Here is a 24,377-nt window from a genome sequence, read left to right as displayed (position 1 = left end):
CTTGTTGCCAGTTTGTTGCAGTGGCTTTTGCCTGTCTCATTCCTGCCCGTTTTTCTGTTTTGAGTTTCCTGTGCTGACCTGGCCTGTTCCTTGACTCCCGAGTCCGTGCTTAATGTACTGTTTTGATCATTTCATGTACCTGTTTGTCTAAATGTGAAAAGTTCAGTAAAATAGACCTTATAATTAGTCTTTTCCCTTCATCATAAAACATATCGGTAATGAGAATTATACTGGTGCACATCCTTTTAAAACTTTCATAACTCCAGTTTAGCTATTTAGATTTTGACATCACTTAAGACATAGTTCGTGAGAATCACCCAACCAGAAGGCTATATGCCACATTCACACTTTTACTTACATACTTTTAAAAATTAAAAATGCAGTGTTCAGAAAGTAATCCAAAGTATTTAGATTACGTTACTTATCTTGAGTAATGTAACGGAATATGTTACAAATTACATTTTATGGCAAGTATTCTGTAACCTGTAGTGGAATACATACAGTATTAACCCTGGTAGTAATCTCTTGATAAAAGAGCTGACAGACTGAGAGAATGCCAACATCAAGTACTTAAGGGAAGAAGAAATATGCTAATGTCTGTCAATGCTGTTTATATCCATGTCCAAATGAAAATAAGAGTATGCCAACCAAAATGTTTGGGAATATTCTCACCTCAGAGTGGATACTTTGCTCAGTCCAGCACAGAGCAGCTCCACTCCAGAACTTCCCATCTGACAGAAGCTCAGATCCAGAGTCTGCAGTTTACAGTTTGGACTCATCAGTGCAGCACTCAGCAGCTTCCCTCCTGATTCTCCCAGGTCATTCTTGCTGAGGTCCAGCTCTCTAAGGGGTGAGGCGGCTGACTGGAGAGCTGAGGCCACAATTTCTAAGGACGTCTCTGTAAGATTACACTCACTGAGCCTGAAAAGACAGCAGCATAAAAATCATTTATGACTAAATAGTCAGTATAACAAAAGCATTTCAAATTCAAAATGTGTCTGAGAGAAAAGCAACCACCTGATCCTGCTCATTTGTATAGGAAAACCCTGAAAAACTGAAAAACAGATTTAGTAACTTTAATCAAAGTATATTAACAGCATTTCATTTGTTTTGTCCAACTGATGTAATTTTTTTTAAATGATTTTTACAGCAGTGGCCTTCCCAGCAGTGAAGAGCGGTGATGTGGTGTCGTGTCTGTGGAAGTGCTGGTCCTCCTCCCAGGACTAAATCCTCCATCACTGCTACTGCGTCTGCCTGCAGTGCTGCTGCTGTGAGACTCTCTGCTACTCCTGAGGTTCCTGATAACCCAGCCACCTGCTGCTGCTGCTTCCATCCCCACAAACCAGCGTTCCCATCAGTGAGATTGCCACCACATTCTCACTAGCTCGAATCGGCCTGTCGGTGTGGTGACAGACTCTCAAATCTCCTACTCAACTCCGAATCCTAGGTCAGAGCTCAGGTGCAACACTGGCAAGGAAACAGCAGGATGTCTTTATGTGGGACTACGGCTGGTCAATCAGCTTTCAGCACAGAAAAGGAGAGTGATGGTATTTACGATAAGGAGGTGATGATGTGTCAATCTTCTCACATTTCTCATTACTCTTCAAAGACTAAATGGCTTTTAAACACAGGATTATTTTATGACATTACCATAAAAGTTAATGAAAAGATGTAGTATTTATTATTACTTCAGTGTCTGAGCTACATGGACACACTGTGACACATTTTTATACACTCTGAGAATGTTAGTGTCCCATTATTACTCTCACAGTGTTCTTGTCAAAAACACAACTAAAACATCTTATCCATTTCATAAATTTATGAAACTAATGATTAGGAACAATAGTTCCAATAACTCAACAAAAGATACATCACAAAATAAAAGGGCCAGGACAAACCCACTTTCCAAACCAGTCTACAACACCTATTGCCCGTAACAAGAATTTAACATGATGTATATAATTGTACAAAATGTTTGTATTTAATTATATACTTTGTGATTCTGCAATAGTTTCAGCAGTGAAAGGAGAATTGAAGGAGATTTTAACCCCGCCTCTATGATAATCTGTCTCTATGGTATGTCACAATGTACATATTCAAATTCTAACATATGTTCTCAGAATGACCATGGTAGAGTGGTTTTATATCTTGTGATTCTGCTATAGTTTCAGTGATGAAAGTATAATTAAAGGAGATTTTAAATTAGCCTGGTGACATGGTATATCTAAATATATTGTATGACATTCTAACATGCATGTTTTCAGGATGGCCATGGTATATTAGAAAGGTGATACTCATGTTAATACTCACAGAGCCTTTCTGCAGCACCTCACAGCTGGAACCAGTCTCCTGCGCCCCTCATCTGAGGTGTTGTATTTCCTCAGGGCAAACTCATCCAGCACCTCCTCTGACATCAGGAGCATATAGGCCAGGGCAGAGCAGTGTGCAGGTGAGATCCTTTCATGACTTTCTGAGCTCAGGTACGTTTGGACCTCTTTCATTAGCGAATCATCATTTAGTTCAGCCAGACAGTGGAGCAGATTGATGCACCTCTCTGGGGAGGAATCCTTCATCTCCAAACTCTTTATGTACTGGACTGTCTTCTTGATGCTCTCCGAGTTACTTCCTGTCTGTGTCAGAAGGCCTTTGAGAAGGTTCTGATTGGAATCCAGTGAGAGGCCAATAAGAAATCGCAGGAAGAGGTCCAGGTGCCCATTCTTACTCTCCAAGGCCTTCTGAACAGCTTTCTTGTGCAAGTCATATAGTGACTGGTCGGTCAATGAGAAAATTTGTCTGAAAAACCTCTTCAATACATTTATCTTGTTGACTGCATATGAGTGAAACACAGACAAAGCAGCCAGATACTCCTGGATGCTCAGATGCACAAAGCAGTACACTTTCTTCTGATACAGCACAGACTCCTCTTTAAAGATTTCTGTGCACACCCCAGAGTACACCGACGCTTCAGTGACATCAATGCCACACTTTCTCAGGTCCTCTTCATAGAACATGAGAGTGCCATTTTCCAGGTGTTGAAAAGCCAGCTGCCCCAGTTTCAGAATCATGTCTTTATCCAGCCCCAGAAGCTTTTGTGGATCTGTCTCATTTCTTCCCTGATACTTCTGATCCTTGATGCTGGACTGAATGAGCAGGAAGTGTGTGTACATTCCAGTCAGAGTTTTAGGGATTTCTCCACAGTCAGACTCACCCAACAGTCGCTCCAGAACAGTAGCAGAAATCCAACAGAAGACTGGTATGTGACACATGATGTAGAGACTCCTGCATGATTTCATGTGAGAGATAATTCTGCTGGCCTGGTTCTCATCACTGAATCTCTTCCTGAAGTACTCCTCCTTCTGTGGGTCACTGAACCCTTGTACCTCTGTCACCCGGTGGACATACTCAGAAGGGATCCGATTGGCTGCTGCTGGCCGGGAGGTGATCCAGAGGAGAGCAGAGGGAAGCAGATTCTCCTTAATGAGGTTTGTCAACAGCATGTCCACTGAGGATGTCTTTGTTAAATCAGATAATACCTTGTTGTGCTGGAAATTTAAGGGAAGTTTGCTTTCATCTAGACCATCAAAGATGAACAAAACTTTGCAAACATCAGACTTAATGTTTTCAATCCCTCTTGTTTCAGGGTGGAAGACATGCAGAAGCTCAAGCAGACTGTATTGTTCATCTTTAATCAAGTTCAGCTCCCGAAAAGGAAGAACAAACATGAAACGAATATCCTGATTGGCTTCTCCTTCTGCCCAGTCGAGAATGAACTTCTGCACAGAGATTGTTTTCCCAATGCCAGCGATCCCCTTTGTCAGCACAGTTCTTATGGGTGTTTTTTGTCCTGGTAAGAGCTCAAAGATGTCATTGCAGTTGATTGCAGTGTATGTTGTGGTCTGTGTCCTGGATGCTGTCTCAATCTGCCACACCTCATGTTCATTATTGACCCTCTCACTTTCCCCCTCTGTGATGTAGAGCTCTGTGTAAATATTGTTGAGGAGCGTGCGTTTGGAGCGTGAGGAGCGTCCCAACCTTGCAACCCCTTCAACTATGCACTCAAACCTCTCCTTCAGACTGGATTTCAGCTTCTCTTGGACTCTTTGTGCACATCTCTCTGTAAATAGGGAGACATTTTCAGAGCAGACAGTTGCTGAAGAGTTTGCAGTCTTTATACATAATTAAACACAGTAACAGTGCATCAGTGACTGCTAAATGTATTTAAGAGAGAAATGGGGAAGTATTGAAAGCTGTTCACGTTAGTCTCTAATGTTTTGTACAAAAAACAGGGTGAAAATGTCTTACTGTATTCTGCTTCCTGGTCCTGATCATTGCAATACAAGGGTACAGCACTGACAATCACGGACTGTTAGAAAATAAAAACACCAGTTAAACAAATGGCACAGAATAAATAGGAGAATATGAAGATATATACTCTTGGAAATACAACATAAATAAACACAGGTCCATGAGTAAAACTGTAATCAATAATTATGGGTGTCAAAAATGTAAATGTAAGTGTAAATGTAGTCTGAATAAGAGCATTTACTACATAACAATGTCAAAGTAAATGTAGTTATGAATTCTGTCATAAGTGAAAGTAGTAGTAATCAAGCAGTAGCTAATTAAGGTTCACAACCAACATTGAATATGGGATCCAAAGTGGTTCAGTCAGCAAAGTGTTTGCTTTCAATTCAGTCTAAGCCTTATGTCATACGTCTGAAATGGGGCACATCATTTGCCAACAATGGCTGAGATCCCTGGATACATTCCCAGATGTGTTCTGCTGGGGACAGGGCCAGGCTTCCTGTTGTCACCGCTCAGGGGCACCCCTGTGATTCATCATGCCCCTGTGCTTTGCTCAGATTACATCAGTGGAGTGGAATCTATCCTCCAATGAGTGACCACGCTACTGTGGTACTTGCAGTGTGAAAAAATAGCCATTGGCTGCATGCATGTGCATCAGAGGATTGCATTGGTCCAGCCTCAGTGCTCCTGCATGAATGCACAGGTCATCGCAGTGAGATGAGCCTAATCTACAGCAGGAAATTGCCTAAAGCGGAAAAGCATTCAAAACCTTCTGGAGGCATGCATGGGGATGGGTGTCAGGACTGTGGCATCTTAAGCTGGTTTTGTTTTGTTTTCCCTGTCCATGTGCTTTTGTTTTTCCCTGTGTTCCAGCCCTGCCCTGCTCTCCGCCCTGTCTCCGCCCACCTGATTCCCCGATCATCCCCACCTGCCTGCCTGCCTGCGCACCTGCATCCCATCTCCTCATCAGCATTGCCCTATATATTCCCTGCTTGTTTCTTGTCTTGTTGCCAGTTCGTCACAGTTTGCTGTTTTGCTACTCGCCGGCTGTTCTGTTTTTTCCTGCCGGTAACGTTTGCCTGTTTTTCTCGACTTCTTTCTTCTTGACTTCTTGGATCTGATTTGTGGAATGCTCGCTGTGTTTTTCTGGATTTGGACTTTGCCTGTTTTTACCCTGTCTTTGGATAACCCTTTTGATTTAATAAATTCATCGTGTACCAGTCTTCGTTATCTGCGCTTGAGTCCCTGCCTGAGCCCTGACAATGGGGTTTGTACCAGATTACCTAGTAATAGGCACAATGTTTCCCACTTCAGGTCTCATTTGCATATTATGAGTTAATTTAAAATATTGACTGGCTAGGTCATGGAGACTGTTTTCCATGAAAAGTGATGATTTGTCCAAATGAAAAATGATGATTTGATCATCTAAGAGGAGTCTAAGAGGAGACAGGATAACAGTTTGTGAAATTCGAGATGGTAGACTTCATAAATATAAATTACCAAAATATTTATAGCTATATGGCAGACACATGTTCCGTATTTCCTGGCTGTTCTTCGCAGTGATCAATGCTGAGACATTGGGGCAGATATTGCATAACATATTAATCCAGCATAGTGTAAGTTAACACATTTGGAAAAATATCAAAATAAAACACAGTATTTTGTATTTTGAAAATACAAAAATACATTTCCCAGGAAGCATCAAATGTATGTTTACATTCAATTTAAATTTATAGGGAGCTGACCTCAACTTTTCTAAATAACTCTGTATAGCTGTCAGTTCTTCTCAAAGGAACGTTTCAAGTGAGAATGCACCAAGTGGTATTGCAGGGCAGCAACAGCTATTTAGCTAGCTATAAACGATGGCAATATAACCTACTTCAAGTGATTACATCATCTAGCTATCAGATAACACAACTGTGGGACTAAAAGTACTGAGCTTATGAAATCCACAATGTCAGATATTAACGTGCTACAAATATTAAAATTGCTTTAATTTTACAAGTTAATTGGTAGAAATCAAAAGTAACTCACTAGCTACCAACTTCTCCCACCTTGATAGACTCACTTTACTAGCTCAAAGAGCACTGACCTGCTGGGGGAAGGGCAGCATTTCTGGTTTAAAAATGACAAGCAGATGAAAAAATACATTACTGGATTACAAAACACAAGTGCATGAATTTATCAGGGGAACAGAGATGAGGCAGAGGGAGGGGGCGCTTAATATGTTGGTGCATCCAAACTCAGTCATGTGGGCATTACCTGTGTAAAAGAGACTTCATAAAGAAATGATAGATCTATCATGGAGGGGGATGGGAACAAGATTTTGTCAAGCCCATCAACTACAAAGTACAAAATCCACAACAGTATTTCAAATATGTAATTCAAATGCATTTGATAGAAATACTGCCCATCCCTGCTCTGTTAAATCTGGAAATGTCTGATAATGTATAATACAGTACATGAATATCAGATTCATTCCGGTCAACCTGAAGTTTTTTGACTTTACACCTGTTTTCACTGGCATTGTCAGTCCACCAGCCCCCTAGCTGTTTTGGTGTTCTCCCTAGCTGTCAGTGTCGCCCATGTGCTTTTCTTTACTGTTTCCTTGTGTTCCAGCCCTGCCCCGCTCTCCGCCCTGCCCCCGCCCACTTGATTACCTGATCGCCTCCACCTGCCTGCGCACCTGAATCCCATCTTCTGGTTAGTCCAGCCCTATATCTACCCTGCTTGTCGCTGTCTTGTTGCCAGTTCATCTCAGTTTTCCCTCTGTTGAGTACCTGCCTTGTTTTCTGGTTGTGTTTGATCCTGTTCTGACTTCCGCCTGACTTCTGACCTCATCCCCGCCTGCCGCCCTGGCTTGGTTGCCCGATCTGCCTGCCTTCCCAGTTTTTGACCCTGCCTGTTCTGCCACCACGAACTAGCCCTGCGATTCTTAATAAACCATTTGGAACCTGAGTTCACTTGGTCTGTGTGTGAGTCGTGTGTCCTGACAGGCATATTATTTACAAGCTGCATTTCATGCACATTTCCATAAAAATATTTATTTGGCACTGTGAACTGCAAATAACATCTCCATAACACATTTGTGAAAATCTCATATCAATACATCAGTCTAGGAGATTTCGGTAAATTTTGCAAAAAATCTAAATGGCAGAAAATCCATTATGATAGAAATTATGGGTGCTTCAGGCAAAGGTGTTTCTTCTCAGGAGCAATTGTCTCTAGACTTCTTTGATATACAAATCATTTTATTGAATTTTCAAATATTAGAATTTCAGCTAACATATAGCATTATCTGTGTCTGATATAAGTGTCTGATCAGTGCCATAGATCAGAATTTCCCAACCCTCTCCTGGAGGACCCCTTGTCCTGCCTTTCTTTGTGAATCTTAACCCTAGCAGAAACCTTTCGGTAAGAAGATGTGCAGAGAGATCAGTGAATAAGTGAATACAGAATGCAGGTGAATAAGTAGCACCTGTTACCTGTCTGTCTCCCTGGTCTGTCTCAGTACAGTCCATGCCATGGCTGCTGTGTCCCTGCTCTTCTTGTGTGCAGACAGAGCTGGCCTCAGCACTGTGCCTCCTCCCAGTGCAGTCACCACCGGCTGCAGCTCCAGCACCCAGTGAGGGCTCCCTGACAGACAGAGGGCAGCAGTGAGGCGATGTCTGAAACAGTGTAGTTCCCTCTTCTCACATGTATGTATCAGATGGAGCTGCATTTAGCATGACATGACTGGTGACTGGTCTTCTATGTATAATCTCAGGGTATGGTTGCCCTAATTAGAATATTTTTGCAAAGGACAGGGAAGTGTGGAAATTGGGGGGAGACTTGTTGAATTGACACTTACTCTGGGCATTTATTCAGCTTCGGCTCTCCTCTGTGCTTAACACCTGCAGAGTGTGGAGCTGGTTTTACAAGGCGAGCATTCTGCATCTTTCAAGAGGAAATGCTTCATACACAAGGTTACACTAATGTGCACATTCCAGAAAAAAATGACATTCCAAAAGAAAAACTATGCGCTCTATCAATCCAACATGCATGAAAGTGTGAGCACCTTATGGGTTCCATTCAGAGAAACAATCCATTTCCCTGACAGACTTTAGGTCATGGATGGGGCAGACTTTGATCTTATGCATGGTGGATTAATAATGGCTAAACAATGATAAAAACCTTCCTTACCTTTGTCTTCAGAGCTGATGTTTATAGTAATATTTAGATCACCCGTAATATTGTTTCTGACAAGCTGGGGTACCACAGCATTGCCTCCAGTCTGGGCTGTGATGAAGGGATGGAGAGTAGCTGATCTCAGATCAGCAGGTGGCTGCTCAGCACAATCCTCTCCTGCTGTACAGAGGTGGAAAGGGAATGCTTCAGTACCTAAATACTCCATATCCCCCACAATACCACAAACACGACTTACCGCTTCAGCCCTCCTGTGGTATTATTCATGAAGTTTGTAAATGGAGTGTGTAGGAGATATATATGACCTATAAAGATGCGAAAGGTGGCAGTGTATCATAGTGCTTAAGGAGCAAGATTCGTAATCAAAGGTTTGCTGGTTTGATTCCCTGCTGGGGCACTGCTGCTATACCCTTGGGCACAACACTTAACCCGTAATTGCCTCAGTAAATATACAGTTGTATACATGGATAAGATGGTTAAAAAAAATAACATATGTAGGTCACTCTAGATATCAGCATTTTCTAAATGCCTTTAATGTAATGTTAATAAGAGACACCAGGGTGCTTAAAATTAAAATGCAACATTGAATGCCAGTTTAAAAGAAATGAACTAACATAATGAAACATACATTAAAGCATACTGAGCATCAATGTTACCGCCCTCATTTGGAAATTGTCTGTATGCAGCAACCCGAACAGAGTTTCAGCCAATCGTAGGGCATGACTTGGTACTTTTTCTGACTAAATCTATCACTAACATCTATGGAAAGTATATTGTGTCATTCTCCTCTCATATCTCGATAACAGCAACTAGATACACATTATAGCAGTTCACATTGATTTTATTTTAATACAGATAAGGTAGACATATTAGCGTAATTACTATGCCAGACAGACAACTTAGAATCATAAAATAATTTTCTCTCAAACACATTTTGCAATCCAGGTTCACTTTCAAATAAATGTTGGATTGTCGGAACAAGCACAACATGGACTGGCCACTAGTGGCAGGAGGAGGTTTAATATTTTGTAAAAGCAGAACATGCTTATTTATTTTTTCAGATTAATTGGTCTGAACAAGCTATGGTGGGGCAGCTGCCAATGACTTTTTATGACATCAAGTCATGTGTTTTGGTCATCTCCAAATCTCGATTTTTGTTTCTTTCACAATGACTGAACAGTTCAGAAAGTTTCCAACTAGAGATGCCTAAACAGCAAGGCAGCACTTCAAAATACTTTAATTTGACATTAGAGAACAGTTGCGCCAACCTCATTTGTCATTTTTAAATATTTATACTCCAAAGAAAGCGTGGTTTTGTATCATGTTGTTTCATCAGCACTCTACATCAGCAGTTTCCATCATTAAGGAAACCAGACAGCTTGCAGCCATTTTGATGAATATTAATTTCCTCCCTTTTAGAAATGAATTTCAGTAATAAACTAACCCAACTAAAAACTCTCCAACTAATTATGACCGCAACCTGACAAGATGCGTTTCATCAGAATTGCAGCAACGCAATGACTAAATGAGTGTTATGTTTAATTTTGAACAGCCACACACTCACCATTGTTATTGTCCATTTATAGTCTTGCGTATTTATTCAATTAATTGAATGTAGCACCATGGGTCCCTACTGTATACTATATATGGATGGGCTGACAATAAACTCTCTTGACTCTTGACTCATACCCCAAGGGCAACAGAAATCATGAATGTCTATGATTATGTTTCCATTTTGTTACACCTGTAACTGACTTCCTGCCATATGACCTAGTGTGTAAGGCCGTATATGATATTTGGAAATATTACATGTATACAGAACACAATTAAGTCACTTACTTGATGAGTGTGCCATTATGGTGTCTTTGATGATCAGTTAACTTCAGCTTTCACTCTCCATATTTCGATCATCATATTTCCATTCTCTTCCAACAGATCACTCTCATTTACTGTCCCAGTTATCTAAACAAATGAAGCAAGCAATCAAGTCAAAACTTGTTAAAGATGCTGTCGGCTGTAATTTGCTTCCCACATTTTCAATTCACATTAACATCAGTCTCATTTTGCATGTTTAGTTGTTTTTTTTTGTAACTAATAGATTCATGTGTGAATATAAATGTGCAGAGATCTGAAGATAGGGAAAATGCGTGCGATCAAATGCGTGTGTCCATTGCAAAGCCGAGGAGAGTTTCACCGAGGAGAGTTGCATGGCCAATTTCGTAAACCACTAATGACCATGTGAGTGACAATCTACCTGATGACTTTTCGGTTTCCATGTAACTTTAATTTCCGTTGTCTGAACACGTCAGGTATACTGCTTTGGAATTATGTCCACTATAACAATTCTCTTATATTTTCAAATATATTTAATTTTTTAAAGACAAAAATAGAGTTAAACTATACTCATACCTGGTTCGGGTGGTCACTGTCCCGTCATACAAGCCCTGTAATGCCTAGTTAGCTGCTACGCTAATGTACCTAAAAACTGTTGCGAGTTGCCTGTAAGTGCTGATCTAGGACAAGTCTTCTTTTTCTCTGTCAATGCTTAAGGATACAGCTGTGTCTGGAAACTCTGGTCCTAAATCAGCACTTACCGGCAACTTCTGGCTCGATATGTCCTTGCAGTGAACATGTCATTCCAGTAGTTTTTCAGCAAGCAGTTATTAGAGCCTGTCGTCTCTAATACATGTAACCTACAGAAATCTTGAATATTGTGCACTCTAGCTTATAATAAATGGTGACATTACTATAAAAGTTCCGGTAACGAAGCCTTCGCCCTTACATCTGCAACGCCTTCTGACCTATAAAAAAGATTAAATTTCAGTGTTGTGTTCCAAGTTGGTCATTTTTCATTACTTTTCACACCAGCAAATCTTACTGAAGATGTGTCCAGAGGCATCAGCAGATGTATGTACACAGCTAACACCCTGATTCTATCAGTGACAACCAGGAAAGACTGGGTGACAACCATGAAAAGTGTGGAGAGCCAGTGACAGCTTGGAGAGATGGCGACCGGGGCAGAACAGGCTGGCAACCCAATCTGCATCCTCTGTGAGGAGGAACCCCAAAAGCTACAATGAATCCAATGGAAAGATACCCCCAGGGGTGCCCGAGAGGGGGGGAGGATGAGCACCCCAGTCAGATGGACACAACGGCATCAGACCCAGGAAACGAAAAAACAACTATAAGCAAGCAGTGCGCATGTGGTAAAATCTGCAAGAACGACCGCGGCTTGAAGATCCACCAAGCGAGAATGAAGTGTTTGGTGGGAGAAGGGGCAGCACAACGCAAGCTGGTGTCCAAGCTGGTGAGACGCAGGAGGAGCCAGGCCCGGAGTCACCCCATAGAGCCTGGAGCCTCCTAGTTTTGCAAACTAATCGGTCTAACATCAAGTCTAACAGGAGGTGGATCAAATGGCCTACAGCTAATATGACTTCACTGTGGAACCAGTTTGGTGAAGATGTCAACCAAATTCTGGAGGCAATGGGGAAGGGAGAGGCTGACAGGAAGCTACAAGCCATGACAACAATCATTGTCAGCATTGCTGCTGAACGGTTCGGAGAAGAGGAGAAGAAAGGCTCCAGTACACCTTATTCAAAGAACCAAAGAGCAGTGAGGATCCACAACATCAGGCAGGAGATGAAAGAGCTGAAGTCCCAGTACAAGGAGGCAAGGAACGCATTGGCCTGGCTCAGCTGATGTGCATCCTACAAAAGAAGGTCAGGGTCCTCCGCCGGGCAGAGTGGCATCGGAGGCGACGTCGCGAAAGGGCCCGAAAACGTGCTGCCTGCATCGCCAACCCCTTCAAGTTCACCAAGGAGTTGCTGGGGCAGAAGCACAGTGGGAGGCTGGCCTGCTCGCAAGAAGATGTAGACCGACATCTGAGGCAGACATTCAGTGAGCCGGAAAGAGAGCAGGAGTTGGGGGAGTACAACATCCTAATAGACCCCCCTGAACCGGATGTGCAGTTCGACATGTCAGAGCTGCAGCTAAAGGAAGTCAGAGAGGTTGTCCGAAAAGCAAGGGCAAGCTCTGCTCCAGGACCAAGCAGCACCTCGTACGAGGTGTACAAGAATTGCCCCAAACTCCTGCTGTGTCTGTGGAAGATCCTGCGAGTCTTCTGGAGAAGGGGAAAGATCTCAGATCCATGGAGAGTGGCTGAAGGGTTGTGGATCCCAAAGGAGGTAAACTCCACCCGGATAGACCAGTTCCGCATCATCTCCCTGCTGTGTGTCGAGGCAAACATCTTTTTCAGTGCCGTTTCTAATCAGCTGTGCACCTATCTGGCCAAGAACACCAACATCAGTCCAGAAGGGTGGCATTTCTGGGATGCCAGGCTGTCTGGAGCACACAGGTGTGGTGACACAGCTCATCAGGGAGGCCAGAGAGAACAAGGGCAACCTGTCAGTGTTGTGGCTCAACCTTGCAAACGCATATGGCTCCATTCCACACAAGCTGGTGCTGCTCACACTGACCAAACATCACGTCCCCAGCAGAATCAGAGACCTCATCGCTGATTACTACAGCAACTTCAGGATAAGGGTCTCTTCAGGAGCATTAACATCAAGCTGGCACAAGGTGGAGATTGGCATCATCACAGGTTGCACTCTCTCTGTGCCACTCTTCTCCCTAGTCATGAACATGCTCACAAAGTCAGTCACCACAGAATCAGTCCCAGGCTGCCGGTGGATTCTGCAGGGGCTCAAAAAGCTGGTGGAGTGTGGCCAGATGCGTTTCAAACTAGCCAAATCAAGATCTATGGTGCTGAGGAAAGGGAAGGTGGAGGACAAGCTCCAGTTCAAAATCACAGGCACAGCCGTCCTAACCATCTCAGAGAAACCAGTCAAGAGCTTAGGCAAAGTTTTTGACAGCTCTCTGAGGGACACGACATCGATCCAGTCAACCTGCACTCAGTTGGATGGCTGGCTGAAATCCGTGGACAAGTCTGACCTACCCGGGAAGTTCAAAGCCTGGGTGTATCAGCATGACATCCTTCCCAGAATCCTGTGGCCCATCCTTATCTATGCAGTTCCAGTCTCAACAGTCAAGACCTTAGAGACGAGGGTCAGCAACCACCTCAGGAGATGGTTGGGGCTGCCAAAGAGCTTGAGCAGCATTGCACTCTACGGCCACAACAAACTGCAACTGCCCTTTAAATCCTTGGAGGAGGAATTCAAGGTAGCAAAAACCAGAGAAGTGGTGCAATACAGGGACTCAGACGATCCAAAGGTGGCCAAGCAGGGATCCAAGTGAGGACTGGCAGGAGGTGGAGGGCAGAGGAAGCTGTTCAGGAAGCAGACGCAAGGCTGCGTCACAAGAGGCTGATGGGAGCAGTCACACAAGGCTGAGCTGGGCTAGGATCCTTTCCAACTCCCCAAATGAACACCATCAGAGGAAAGGAGGGGAGCTGCCTAGTTCAGGAGGAGGTGCGAGCAGCAGTGGAGGAGACGAGAACCTGCAAGGCTGTGGGAATGAAGCATGAGGGAGCTTGGACAAGATGGGAGAATGCGACAGAGGAAAGTGACCTGGGCTGAGCTTTGGAACGCCGAGCCACACCGCATTCAATTTCTCATCCAGGCAGTGTATGATGTGCTTCCAAGCCCATCAAATCTGCACACATGGGGCAAAGCAGAATCACCAGCATGCCCACTGTGTTCCAAGCGAGGAACCCTGGAACACATCCTCAGCTGCTGCGCAAAGGCTCTTGGAGAGGGATGATACCGATGGAGGCATGATCAAGTCCTGAAGACCATCACTGAAGCTATCAGCACAGTAATTGAGTGGGCAAAGTGGTCTCAACTCTCCAAGCAGGCCATCGCCTTTGTCAGAGCTGGGGAGCAGCCAAAACCCACTGAAAGAACATCTGCAGGCATCCTGACCTCTGCAAGGGACTGGCAGCTGTTGGTGGACCTCGAACGGCAGCTGAAGTTCCCCAACCACATTGCAGCCACCACCCTGCGACCAGACATTGTGCTGGTGTCTGAGTCCACCAAACAAGCTGTGCTGCTGGAGCTGACAGTTCCATGGGAAGATCGCTTGGAAGAGGCCTTTGAAAGACAGCTCGCCAAGTACGCAGGACTGGTTAGTGACTGTCAGCAGGCTGGATGGAGAGCGCGGTGTCTCCCGGTAGAGGTTGGATGCAGGGGATTTGCAGCCCATTCCTTAGCCAGAGCATTCAGCCATTTGGGCATTGAGGGGGAGAGGAAGAGGACACCCATCCGCAGCACCACCGATGCAGCAGAGAGGGCCTCAAGATGGCTGTGGCTCAAAAGAGGAGAGCCATAGAGTCAGAAGTAGCCAGCCAACTGGACACAAGCTGGGGTCTGATCAGCCCTGGCTGGGTCACCTGGAGGAGGGTGTATGATGTTGAGAGACTCAAAACACCCGATGATTCCAGGAACATCACTGAAGATGTGTCCAGAGGCATCAGCAAATGTATGTACACAACCCATTCAAAATACACATAAATTTCAGCTGAATATATCCTTTTGGATATTCAGTTCCACAATCTTGTTCTTTTTCAATTCCCCTTTTCAATCTAGCTACATATCACCTGTTAACCAACGGACCAAGAATGTGTGTTAATGTTGTTAAGGAGCGGTTTAATTTAGTCTCCCATTACAAAAGAAACAACACCGCCTACGCCTAAGATCTGCCATATTATTCCTTCCCACCTATTGCACATAATGTTAAATAAAGCAGGTCGCACAGGGGGCATGGTGTCTGCTTTGTATTTATTTAACCAGTTTTTACCACTGTTAGATGTATGGTGTAGAGACTTATCTATTGTAGGAAATGAGGACAGTAGTGTTTCCTGGGACACAGTATGGATCAATCTTAGGTACACTTCAAAAAACCCTGATCTCCAATTAATTTTCTGGCCAAGCAGCAAAGCTGTGTAGGCACTCATTGTGTTTGTATCTTTTATCATTATTCATCGTCTTCTTCTGGCTAGGGTATCTATGGCAGCCCCTAGAATCGTATGGTAAAAAGTTTTGAAATTTGGCAAAATTGGGGATGGTCCCATGATTCTTTTCACCAAGTTTGATGTCAGCGCCTTGAACACCAACGGGTCAAAGTTGTTGTTTATGCACGTAACTTTTGAACCGTATTTACTCATGTCACATGGCTGCCGAGCTGTCTTTTTATGGTTTCACAAAAGACAAGGACACCCGTCGGCAGGGGATTGTCAAAGTAAGGCGTGATGTTGGACCATATTTTCAGGTAACTATGAAGTAATGCAACGAGATAAGGTAGCGTTACCTTTCAGTGTTGGCTAATGTGTGGGGTCGATAGATAACGAAGCATCTGGATTGCGTCTTTGGTAAGAATAGCAGCCTGGCACACAGCAGTAAGCCATGGCTTGTCAATCACTCACTTCACTCACTGCAACTTTCCGACGAACTTCCTTGTTCCTACAACCTCAGCCTCGTTTTTGCGCATAAAATATTGAAAATGGCGGCCACATGACATGAGTGAATAGCCGATTTTCAAAAATGAGGGACCGTTGGATTCCTTGGATCAAGCTGAGTTCAACGCACCCCACGTCAATTTCCACCATATTGGATTTTCTGCCATATTGGATTTTATGAAAAAGTTTTAAAAATTTTCACAGGTCACAAATTTTGTCCAATTTTCACTAAATTTGCTACAGCTGAGCTTCAGACAAAGCCTCAAATAAGTTATCATATGGATTTTTGAAACCGGAGATCATCTCTCAGCAAGTTTGATGTGTTGACACCAGCCTTGGTACATGGACTTGGGACCCCTTCCTGAGGTTGTGCAAAAAAAAAAAAATCCATCATTTGACCACTGGGGTGCACCACAATAAGTAAAATCACCTTTTGCCCAATAACTATTGATGTGTGTGCCTTGAAAAAAAAAAAAAAAGTAATTCTTGTGTCTGGTGATACCTTTGGAGGTCCCAGGACAGACACAAAAGTGTTCGTCCATTACAATCAATTGAATATGGCGACAAAGCTGCCAAACAGGAAGTAAGGTCAAAACTCAGCAATGCTTTGATGTATCGATACCAAACTTGGTACATGGACTCAGCACCCAGTTCTGAGGATGTCCAAAAACTTTTTCCATTCTTGTGTCTGGTGATACTGTGGGAGGTCCCAAAGCCAATACATGGCAACTTGTTAAGTCAACCTTATTGATGTGGCTTCCCTCCTGGATTTCTTCAAAAGGTTTAAAAAATTTTCACAGGCCACAAATTTTGTCAAATCACCAAGTTAGGCACAAATGATCTTTGGACCAAGCCTCACAAAAGTTATCAGATGGATTTTTGATTTTCGAAAGCGTTTGTTCAGTACAGCCAATTGAAATCAGCAGCGAAGCCACCAAACAGGAAATGAGGGCATATCTCAGCAACGCTTTGATGTGTTGACACCAAACTTGGTATATGGAATCAGGACGCCCTCCTGAGGCTGTGCTAGAATTGTTTTGTCATTTGACCACTGGGGGGGGGGGGCTGCAATAAGAAAAACATCTTTTTGAATTGTGTCGATGCATTTCCCTTGACAAAAGTGATTCTTGTGTCAGGTGATACTACAATGCCTTCTACAGAGTTTAGGCCCTGGTCCTCTCACGTCTGGACTACTGTAAATTCCTTCTTGCTTGTCTTCCAGCCTGTGCCATCAAACCCCTGCAGGTAATCCAGTATGCATCTACATGACCCATCTACAACCTACCTAAACTTAGTCAGGTCACACCTCTCCTCCCCTCACTTCACTGGATTCCTGTTATCACTCAAATCAAGTTTAAAACCTTGTTGCCGGCATACAGTGAATGGGACAGCCCCCTTATACTTCCAATCAGTCTTCAAACCACATGCACCAGCCAAATTGCTCTGCAACCTTAGGGCACCTGATTGTCCCCTCCCGACTGGGATTGCTCCTCTCAGCCCCGATGCCTGTCTGCACTGGTCCCCCTGTGCTGGAATGAACTTGCTACAGGGGGTCAGGACAGCAGAATCACTGGCCATCTTCCTGTGCAGACAGAAGACCCACCTCTTCCGGCTGCATCTCAGGTCCACTTCAGTCCTCACCCCTTAGCACCTGCTACTTGTATTACTTGCCATCTATTTACTTGTAGTATCACGATGTATCATGCTATTTGTTCACTAGTGACAATGACATCTCACAAGTTAGTCAGATTGCACATGTTTACTTGTAAGACTTTATAGATGTTGTTGTCACACTCACTGCTCTGGGAGTGTTGTTAGCCTGGGCAGACACTGTTGCTAATTTAACATGGATGGATACGCTTCTGTTCTCTTGTGCCGGAAGTTGCACTGGATAAGAGCGTCTGCTATATGAATGTAAATTAGTGCAAAATCAGTTCCATTTCAACAAAGAATTTAAAAATGTGTTTGCGTTTCTTCTGTAAAACAGGCAAAAAATTATTTTGGTTACTCCTGTGTTGGCATCAATACTGCATCAGGTTTGGTCCTCACACTCACCTGAAGTTCACTCGTAACATGGTTCTAAATTTTAATTAATTAGTTAATTAGTTGAATTAATTAAATGAATAACAAAATACGAAATGTGGATGGTTTATGAGTGGAACCAAACACATTCTGGGGTGTGTGCAGTGCCTTTTCGACAGCAAAATAAATATATGAGGGTCAGTATCTGAGTTTTACTTGAGGCGACTGGGTTGGCTTGCAGCAAGAGAGTTTACATTGCAGATGAGGGTGCGTCCTGTCCAGATGTGCCAGCTCAGAGGAAGGTTTCTACGCTGGTATTTACCAGTCCATAAAGGAACCCTTTAACCAGTTTTGTCCACAAATCAAGATATGGTCATTTAGTGTAACTGGTGTCATGCATTACTCCAGTGAAAATCAGCTCAGAGCCAATTCTCTTCTTAAATGGTTTGGGTCACATGAAATTATTTCCTCTGATTTTTAAGTGAGCTAGATATCGTGATGAGCAGTTCTTTCTGCTGTATTTTCCCTTGTAAGATACTGAGTAGTTATCTTAAAACACATGTTGACAATATCGGTGCCTCTTCAGATGAATGTGTCCTGATAGGTGCTTATATACCTCTCTATTAATATTTTACTCATAACAGTAAGTAACTGGTGACGTTGTTCTTTGCCTTAGTCTACTAGTATATGGATTATGAAACACATCATTGACAGTTCATATGGTCTCTGCTTTGCATTACAATTGTGATTATTAATTTCACAAAGAATTGCACTGTGTCATTTTAGCATTGAAATTTCTTGCACATACCAAAAGAGGAACACCTTGTTGGTGCGAAAATACAACTTTTAACTGGATCAGTCCTGTTTGCAGTGACTGTCGCATCCCCTCCCACACAGAGCAGGCATTAGAATTTTGAGAAAAACGATAATCTTGGCACAAAGGCATTTCTCACACAGCCCAATCTGCGTTTTCTCACCTCTCACTCTCATGGTCCACAGCCCCGTCCATTGTGCCCTCCCTTTCAGAGCGATTCATTCCAGAGGCCTGCATTACTGGAAAGCCCAATACAGCAAGTGTGTTGCATCTCTAAGCTAACTATCACAGTAAATTACCAGCAAAGTCATATGTAAGTTACTGTAGCTAAACAGCTGCTCGGCTATTTCCTTATCGAGAAACCCAGCTTCGTTATCTCGAGATAACGAGAACTCGTGATCGAGATAACGCCATTAAAAATAATTGCAAGCACGGCCATTCTCGGCTTCCATAGTTCTTCAGTAAATGGGCAGTAAATTAACATACTCAGTGGATTGGCTATACTCTCAATAGGGAACAGCAGAGCCAGGAATTTGGACTTGACCAGTGTTGTTAATGACTTTGCTTAGCGCAAGGCCCGTAGGATGAACTTCTAATGGGTGAGCACAGGTTTCTCTTTGTTATGGAGTGGGATCAGGGATTTAAATCTATAGCAATGTAATTGTTACCTCTCATATGTTGAAAAATGCGCACCTACTGTAATCCGTCTATAAATGCAAGTGATTGTGTGATCAGGTGCCATCATCCATTCATTCATACTGTGAAAGCCTATAATGAGTTGCTGTGCTTTTCTTGATGGCTATTTGTTCTATGCTTATCGACATACTGTGTAAGCTACCTTTGTGTTGATTTGTTAGTGCAGGCTAAAGCTATTTCGGATGTTCGATAGTTGGAGAAATTAGGCTGTGGTGGTTTGAGTCCAGAGCAGGCGATATATCGAATAGCTATTTTTAGCGCAAGCTATCCCTGGTATGTAGCGTTAGGTTTCTTCCTTTATTTTTTAACCTTTAGTCATACCTGATGCGGGAGCACACCTCCAAAGTTCAGTGAATTGCTTGTACCTATATGTCGGTTAACTTCCCTTACTTATTAACTTTGAAAAACACGTAGCATGTGTTTTCACTCTATTTTTGTAGCCATGTGTTTCTGTGTACCGCATGGAAGCAGCATAGTGCTGTTGCTGTGATATCGACATTAAATAGATACGAGTGGCGCCGATTTGAGTTTAAACTTGGCCTCCATTTTAAACAAGCCACCCACAACATTCCACTTTTTTAAGTGTTATTCATATTCTTACCTAGAAGTGCTATTGTTCCCTGTGCTCTCCAACATTTTAACACTTGACTGACTGAAATGGCGACTGTTCAAGTTGCAACCCAAATACTTTTAATTTCGTTTCGTCAGGAAGATGTCTACATTTTGACTTGAATCACTTGACACCGCCTCCTTTGAGAACCTAAGTGCAACAGCATAATTGATTCGTCTATCCATAAAACTGAATAGCCTAATATCGGTATTTTGCGAGTTATATCAAAAGCTAGAGATAACTTAAGACTAGTTGTGGTACGGCTGTCGGCTCCTTATCGGGATATTTTCATGCGATTCTAAGCAATTTATAACCTTAATTTGCCATTTTTAGAGACGATAAAATCAAATTTGATTTTCACAAGAGTTCAGTACTTTCAGACTTTCGAAAACCATTTGTCACCTTTAACCGCAATATGAATTACTGTCCAGACTAGTGCACTAAAATGGATGTATTGTTCAACAGTGATTTGTGAAAATCACAAACGGTTAAAACTCTGCGAACAGAGGCACAGCGAGGGTAGCACAGGAATGTGGCGCATCACCTGTTTTTTTATTCTTTTACCACTTTGTTGTTTCTTATTTGTTTCGTTCTCTGTCCTTGCGCACTGTAACTGTTTAGAGACGCACACGCGTACACTATATTAAATAGAGAAACCCTCATACTACTTTTTTTACAGTCCCTAGACTAAGTCAGCATTTTGCGGTTCCCATTTCGGTATTTGGACGGTAAAATGTAAATGTAAAAATCTGAAGAGGCTAATCTGCTAAAAGAGTGGTTGTTACAGCGTAGTTAACCCACATCACTGAAAATATAATATTGCCTCGGTATCGGAATCCGTTCCCCTCAAGGTAAAGCTTAAGGTAAAGGTAAAGCCTACGGCTAGGGTGAAGGTTAAATGACCCCTTTGGGCGCAGTAAGAAGGAGGACATAACTCGTGTGGGAGAGCGTTAAACAGGTGCTGAAAAGGAGGAAAATCTAGCAGGGGGAACCAAATGTGATCCAACGACTATCATACTCGATGTAAAAATGTTAACACTCCAGTCTATCAAGCGAAGCTTTACATTACCGTGCATGCTATCCAAACCTGTAGTTTTACATTATGAGCTGAGGATGCTACGAGCTAAGAGCTGAAAGCTGAGGATGACGCCCAGCCAACAAACATTTCATTGTGAGAATGGTCTACTAATATAGGGTTTCGCCTCAGTTAAATTAAAGCCTTCTAATCATGTTGAAGAAATTCTCAGATAAAACTACATTTTGAAATATCGTTCACAATGAGCAATAAGGTTTTGAATTTGTTTGTGAATGGTGTGTCCAAAACAATTGTGCCAACGCTGTAGCAGTTTTAGCTTTTACTGCAACAAACGCTGCAAAAAAAGTCAAACTTCTACACAACACTGACATTGTAATTATTATAATATTCAGCTACACTGTAATAAGGTTGTTTTTGTTGCCTCTCATATTTGGCTTCACCTATTAAGCACAGAAAACACAAGTACACAACATTTTAACCATTCTACAATAATGAAGATCCATTATACAAACATTATGCTCAGCATTCAAATCATTAACAGCAATAAATTCTTTCCCCAAACCAGGGGACTCCCACATTATATCCAGTTTATATTAAGCACCTCAGCTCAGATACCAACAACAGTACTGGAGCATTCAACTCATTACAATAATGTGGGACAATACATCAGCTCTGGCCATCAAAACTAATGAAACAGCGACAGTAATCAATATATAAAAAAAAAATCTAAAATCCCTCTCTGAAGAAAAAAAAAAAAGTCAGATAATCTGATAAAAATATGGAATAAGAATGCTACTCCTACCGCTGTATCTACCTAAAACAGATCAGCTACACTGACACTAAGCTTCAAACCACACAGTAACACCACAAGTCCCCTGCACTATCAGAAAGTGAAACCTAATCTTCACTCTACACAAACCGCTCTGAAAACTGAAAACAGCACAGAAATCATACAGTGCTACAGAATTTGCGGAAGAGATCCAGCACTAAAACCCTACAGCAAGAGCAATAATTATGATTTGCAAGCAAAAAAAGTGCTGATGTCGATATAAAATCTCCAGTACCCTGAAGAAAAATCCCGCAGTAATATGAACATTTCATAATCATTTTTTAATTGTAAAAAAAAAATACACTGAGGTAATGTAGGAATAATGTATAATACTAATAATGGACCCCAGTTGAGACCAGTGTTAAAACATCATGGATAGTGTTGCAGTAAACATTGTGAAAGAGCAAAGTTTAATATCGTTAGCTGATAGACACAGACCAGCGATATAGGCATATACGCATATATGTAGACAGACTATACACAATTGAAATAAACGTAGTGAAGATTTAGAAAATTCATTAAAGCTACACATTCTGATCAGACCGAGTTTACTGCCAGCAATTGGTTATCAGATATGCAGGCATATGCAGATTAAATGTTCTTCCCTTTGTGATCAGTGATACAAAGGGAAGTAGGGGAAAACAGTCCAGACTCGATTGAGAGAGACTTTGACCCGATGTCATTGGCTGTTTCAAGAGCAAGGTAAATCTGAATATTTTTCAGACTTAATGAAACAGGTTCAAATCTTGTACTCGTGTCCTCGAGAGCTGCCCCCAACATTAAGGCAGGAGCAAGAGACAGGGGTGTCCATTCTCCCGCAGTCATTTGCATCAGTCTTGAACCACTTGCACAATTAATGACAGCCCAAATCAAAAGGCATTAATTATAAATGGAAAGGAAAACAAAATCTCACTTTAAGCGCATGATGTTCTGTTGTATCCTGCACATCCTAGCAACACAGTATCACATTAAAGATTTTATTTATGGATTCTACTCTGGGTTTAAATGTTGGAAGGAAGGGTTTCCTATAAGCTTATTCAAAGCTAAACACATAAGTGCTCATTCCCTGTTTAGTCGTCCAGAAAAAAAGATTTAGAAATTAACACTTCCACTAAACCCTCTTTGAAAAGTAAATTGCACCGCTTTGATCCAATCCATAACCGACGCTTAAGTTGGTCAACATTACCCATAACACTCATTGAAAGAATTAAACTGTAAAGGTGAATGTGACACTACAATAAATCATACGAAAAAATAAATCTGTAGCTCGCGCGGCCACCCGCATCTCGAGCAGCAACAGTGATTTTGCCATTTTCAAACTATTTATCCAGTTTGTATACATGTAATACACTTGTCTGAAAATTAAATACACACATTGAGTGAATATAAAATATTTAGTCTTCTCATATTGTACATGTATGTCGGATAAGGGCCGTATATGGCACATAGCATCTAATCGATATCTACGTCACACCTGTTGCACACTACGCAATTCTAGCGTGACTTACTGGAAATTACAGAACCCTTGTAAATATCTTAGAATTTTCGGAAGTGTCGAATCGCTGAAACTCTTCTCGACTTCATCTACCTGACTTTGCTATTTAATGCCACCATTTTCTTCAACTTCCGTGATGAGTCTAGCGACTAACAATCAGACATAAAAGCATATTTAAGTTTAAACTTGTTCTCCGTTTTAAACAAGCCACCCATAACACTCCACTTTTTAATAATGTTATCATATTACCTTGCAGACCTAATTATTCGCACCGCTCTCCAGCATTTTAACAATTGACTTCTGAAATGGCGACTGTTCAAGTTGCTGCCAAGATACTTTTAATTTCGCTTTCTCATGAACATGTATAGCCTTCCGTTTGGACTTTACACACTTGACACCGCCTTCTCTAAGAGCATAACTCCTACAGCATCACTGATTCGTCTATCCATAAAACTGAATATGCTGTATGTCTCAATGCCGCAGTAGCGTACAGAGCTAACATCAGAACATCACATTTGAAGACTGTAGCACTTACAGATTATCGGTATTTTCCGTTATATGTTATATCAAACTGCAGATAAGACTAGTTGTGAAACGGCTGTCAGCTCGCTTGATCGTGATATTTTCATGCGATTCTAAGCTATTTAGATTCAGCGCAAAGCTTTGGGACATTCATTTGCCATCTTTAAAGACAGAATCAAATTCGATTTTGACAAGGGGAGTTGTCAGTATTTAAAAAAAAAAAAAACCCAACCCTTTCGAAAAGCATGTCACCTTTTATCGCAACATGAATTAGGCCTACTGTCCGGTGCACTAAAATGGATGTATTGTTTGACAGACAGACATTTGTGAAATCACTGAGAAACGGTTAAAACGCTGCGAACAGAGGCACAGCGAGGGTAGCACAGGAATGTGGCGCACCACTCTTAAACATGCAGTGGCAGTATTTGATATATTGAAAAATAAAACATCCA

At 42.2% G+C, this 24,377-nt stretch overlaps 1 protein-coding gene and 1 pseudogene across 1 annotated transcript in view; one reads left to right on the top strand and one right to left on the bottom strand.

Annotated features, from left to right (window-relative positions):
• Positions 1-23,724, bottom strand: part of LOC118772320 (NACHT, LRR and PYD domains-containing protein 12-like) — a 104,136-nt gene extending 80,412 nt beyond the window's left edge. The window contains exons 1-7 of the mRNA XM_036520591.1: positions 23,653-23,724; positions 10,330-10,452; positions 8,488-8,652; positions 8,156-8,198; positions 7,791-7,941; positions 4,303-4,363; positions 2,311-4,114 (exon numbers count right to left, since the gene is read on the bottom strand). Coding sequence (XP_036376484.1) covers positions 2,311-4,114; positions 4,303-4,363; positions 7,791-7,941; positions 8,156-8,198; positions 8,488-8,652; positions 10,330-10,345 — 2,240 coding nt within the window. The 5' untranslated portion in view covers positions 10,346-10,452; positions 23,653-23,724. The remainder of the gene's footprint in view (positions 1-2,310; positions 4,115-4,302; positions 4,364-7,790; positions 7,942-8,155; positions 8,199-8,487; positions 8,653-10,329; positions 10,453-23,652) is intronic.
• Positions 11,567-14,817, top strand: LOC118772318 (annotated as a pseudogene).
• Positions 23,725-24,377: the final 653 nt, after the last annotated feature.

This window comes from Megalops cyprinoides, unplaced genomic scaffold (genome assembly GCF_013368585.1).
Source record: "Megalops cyprinoides isolate fMegCyp1 unplaced genomic scaffold, fMegCyp1.pri scaffold_28_arrow_ctg1, whole genome shotgun sequence".
Taxonomy (NCBI): domain Eukaryota; kingdom Metazoa; phylum Chordata; class Actinopteri; order Elopiformes; family Megalopidae; genus Megalops; species Megalops cyprinoides.
The sequence above is the reverse complement of the archived record's forward strand: the minus strand, read 5'-3'. Positions and strand labels throughout refer to the sequence as shown.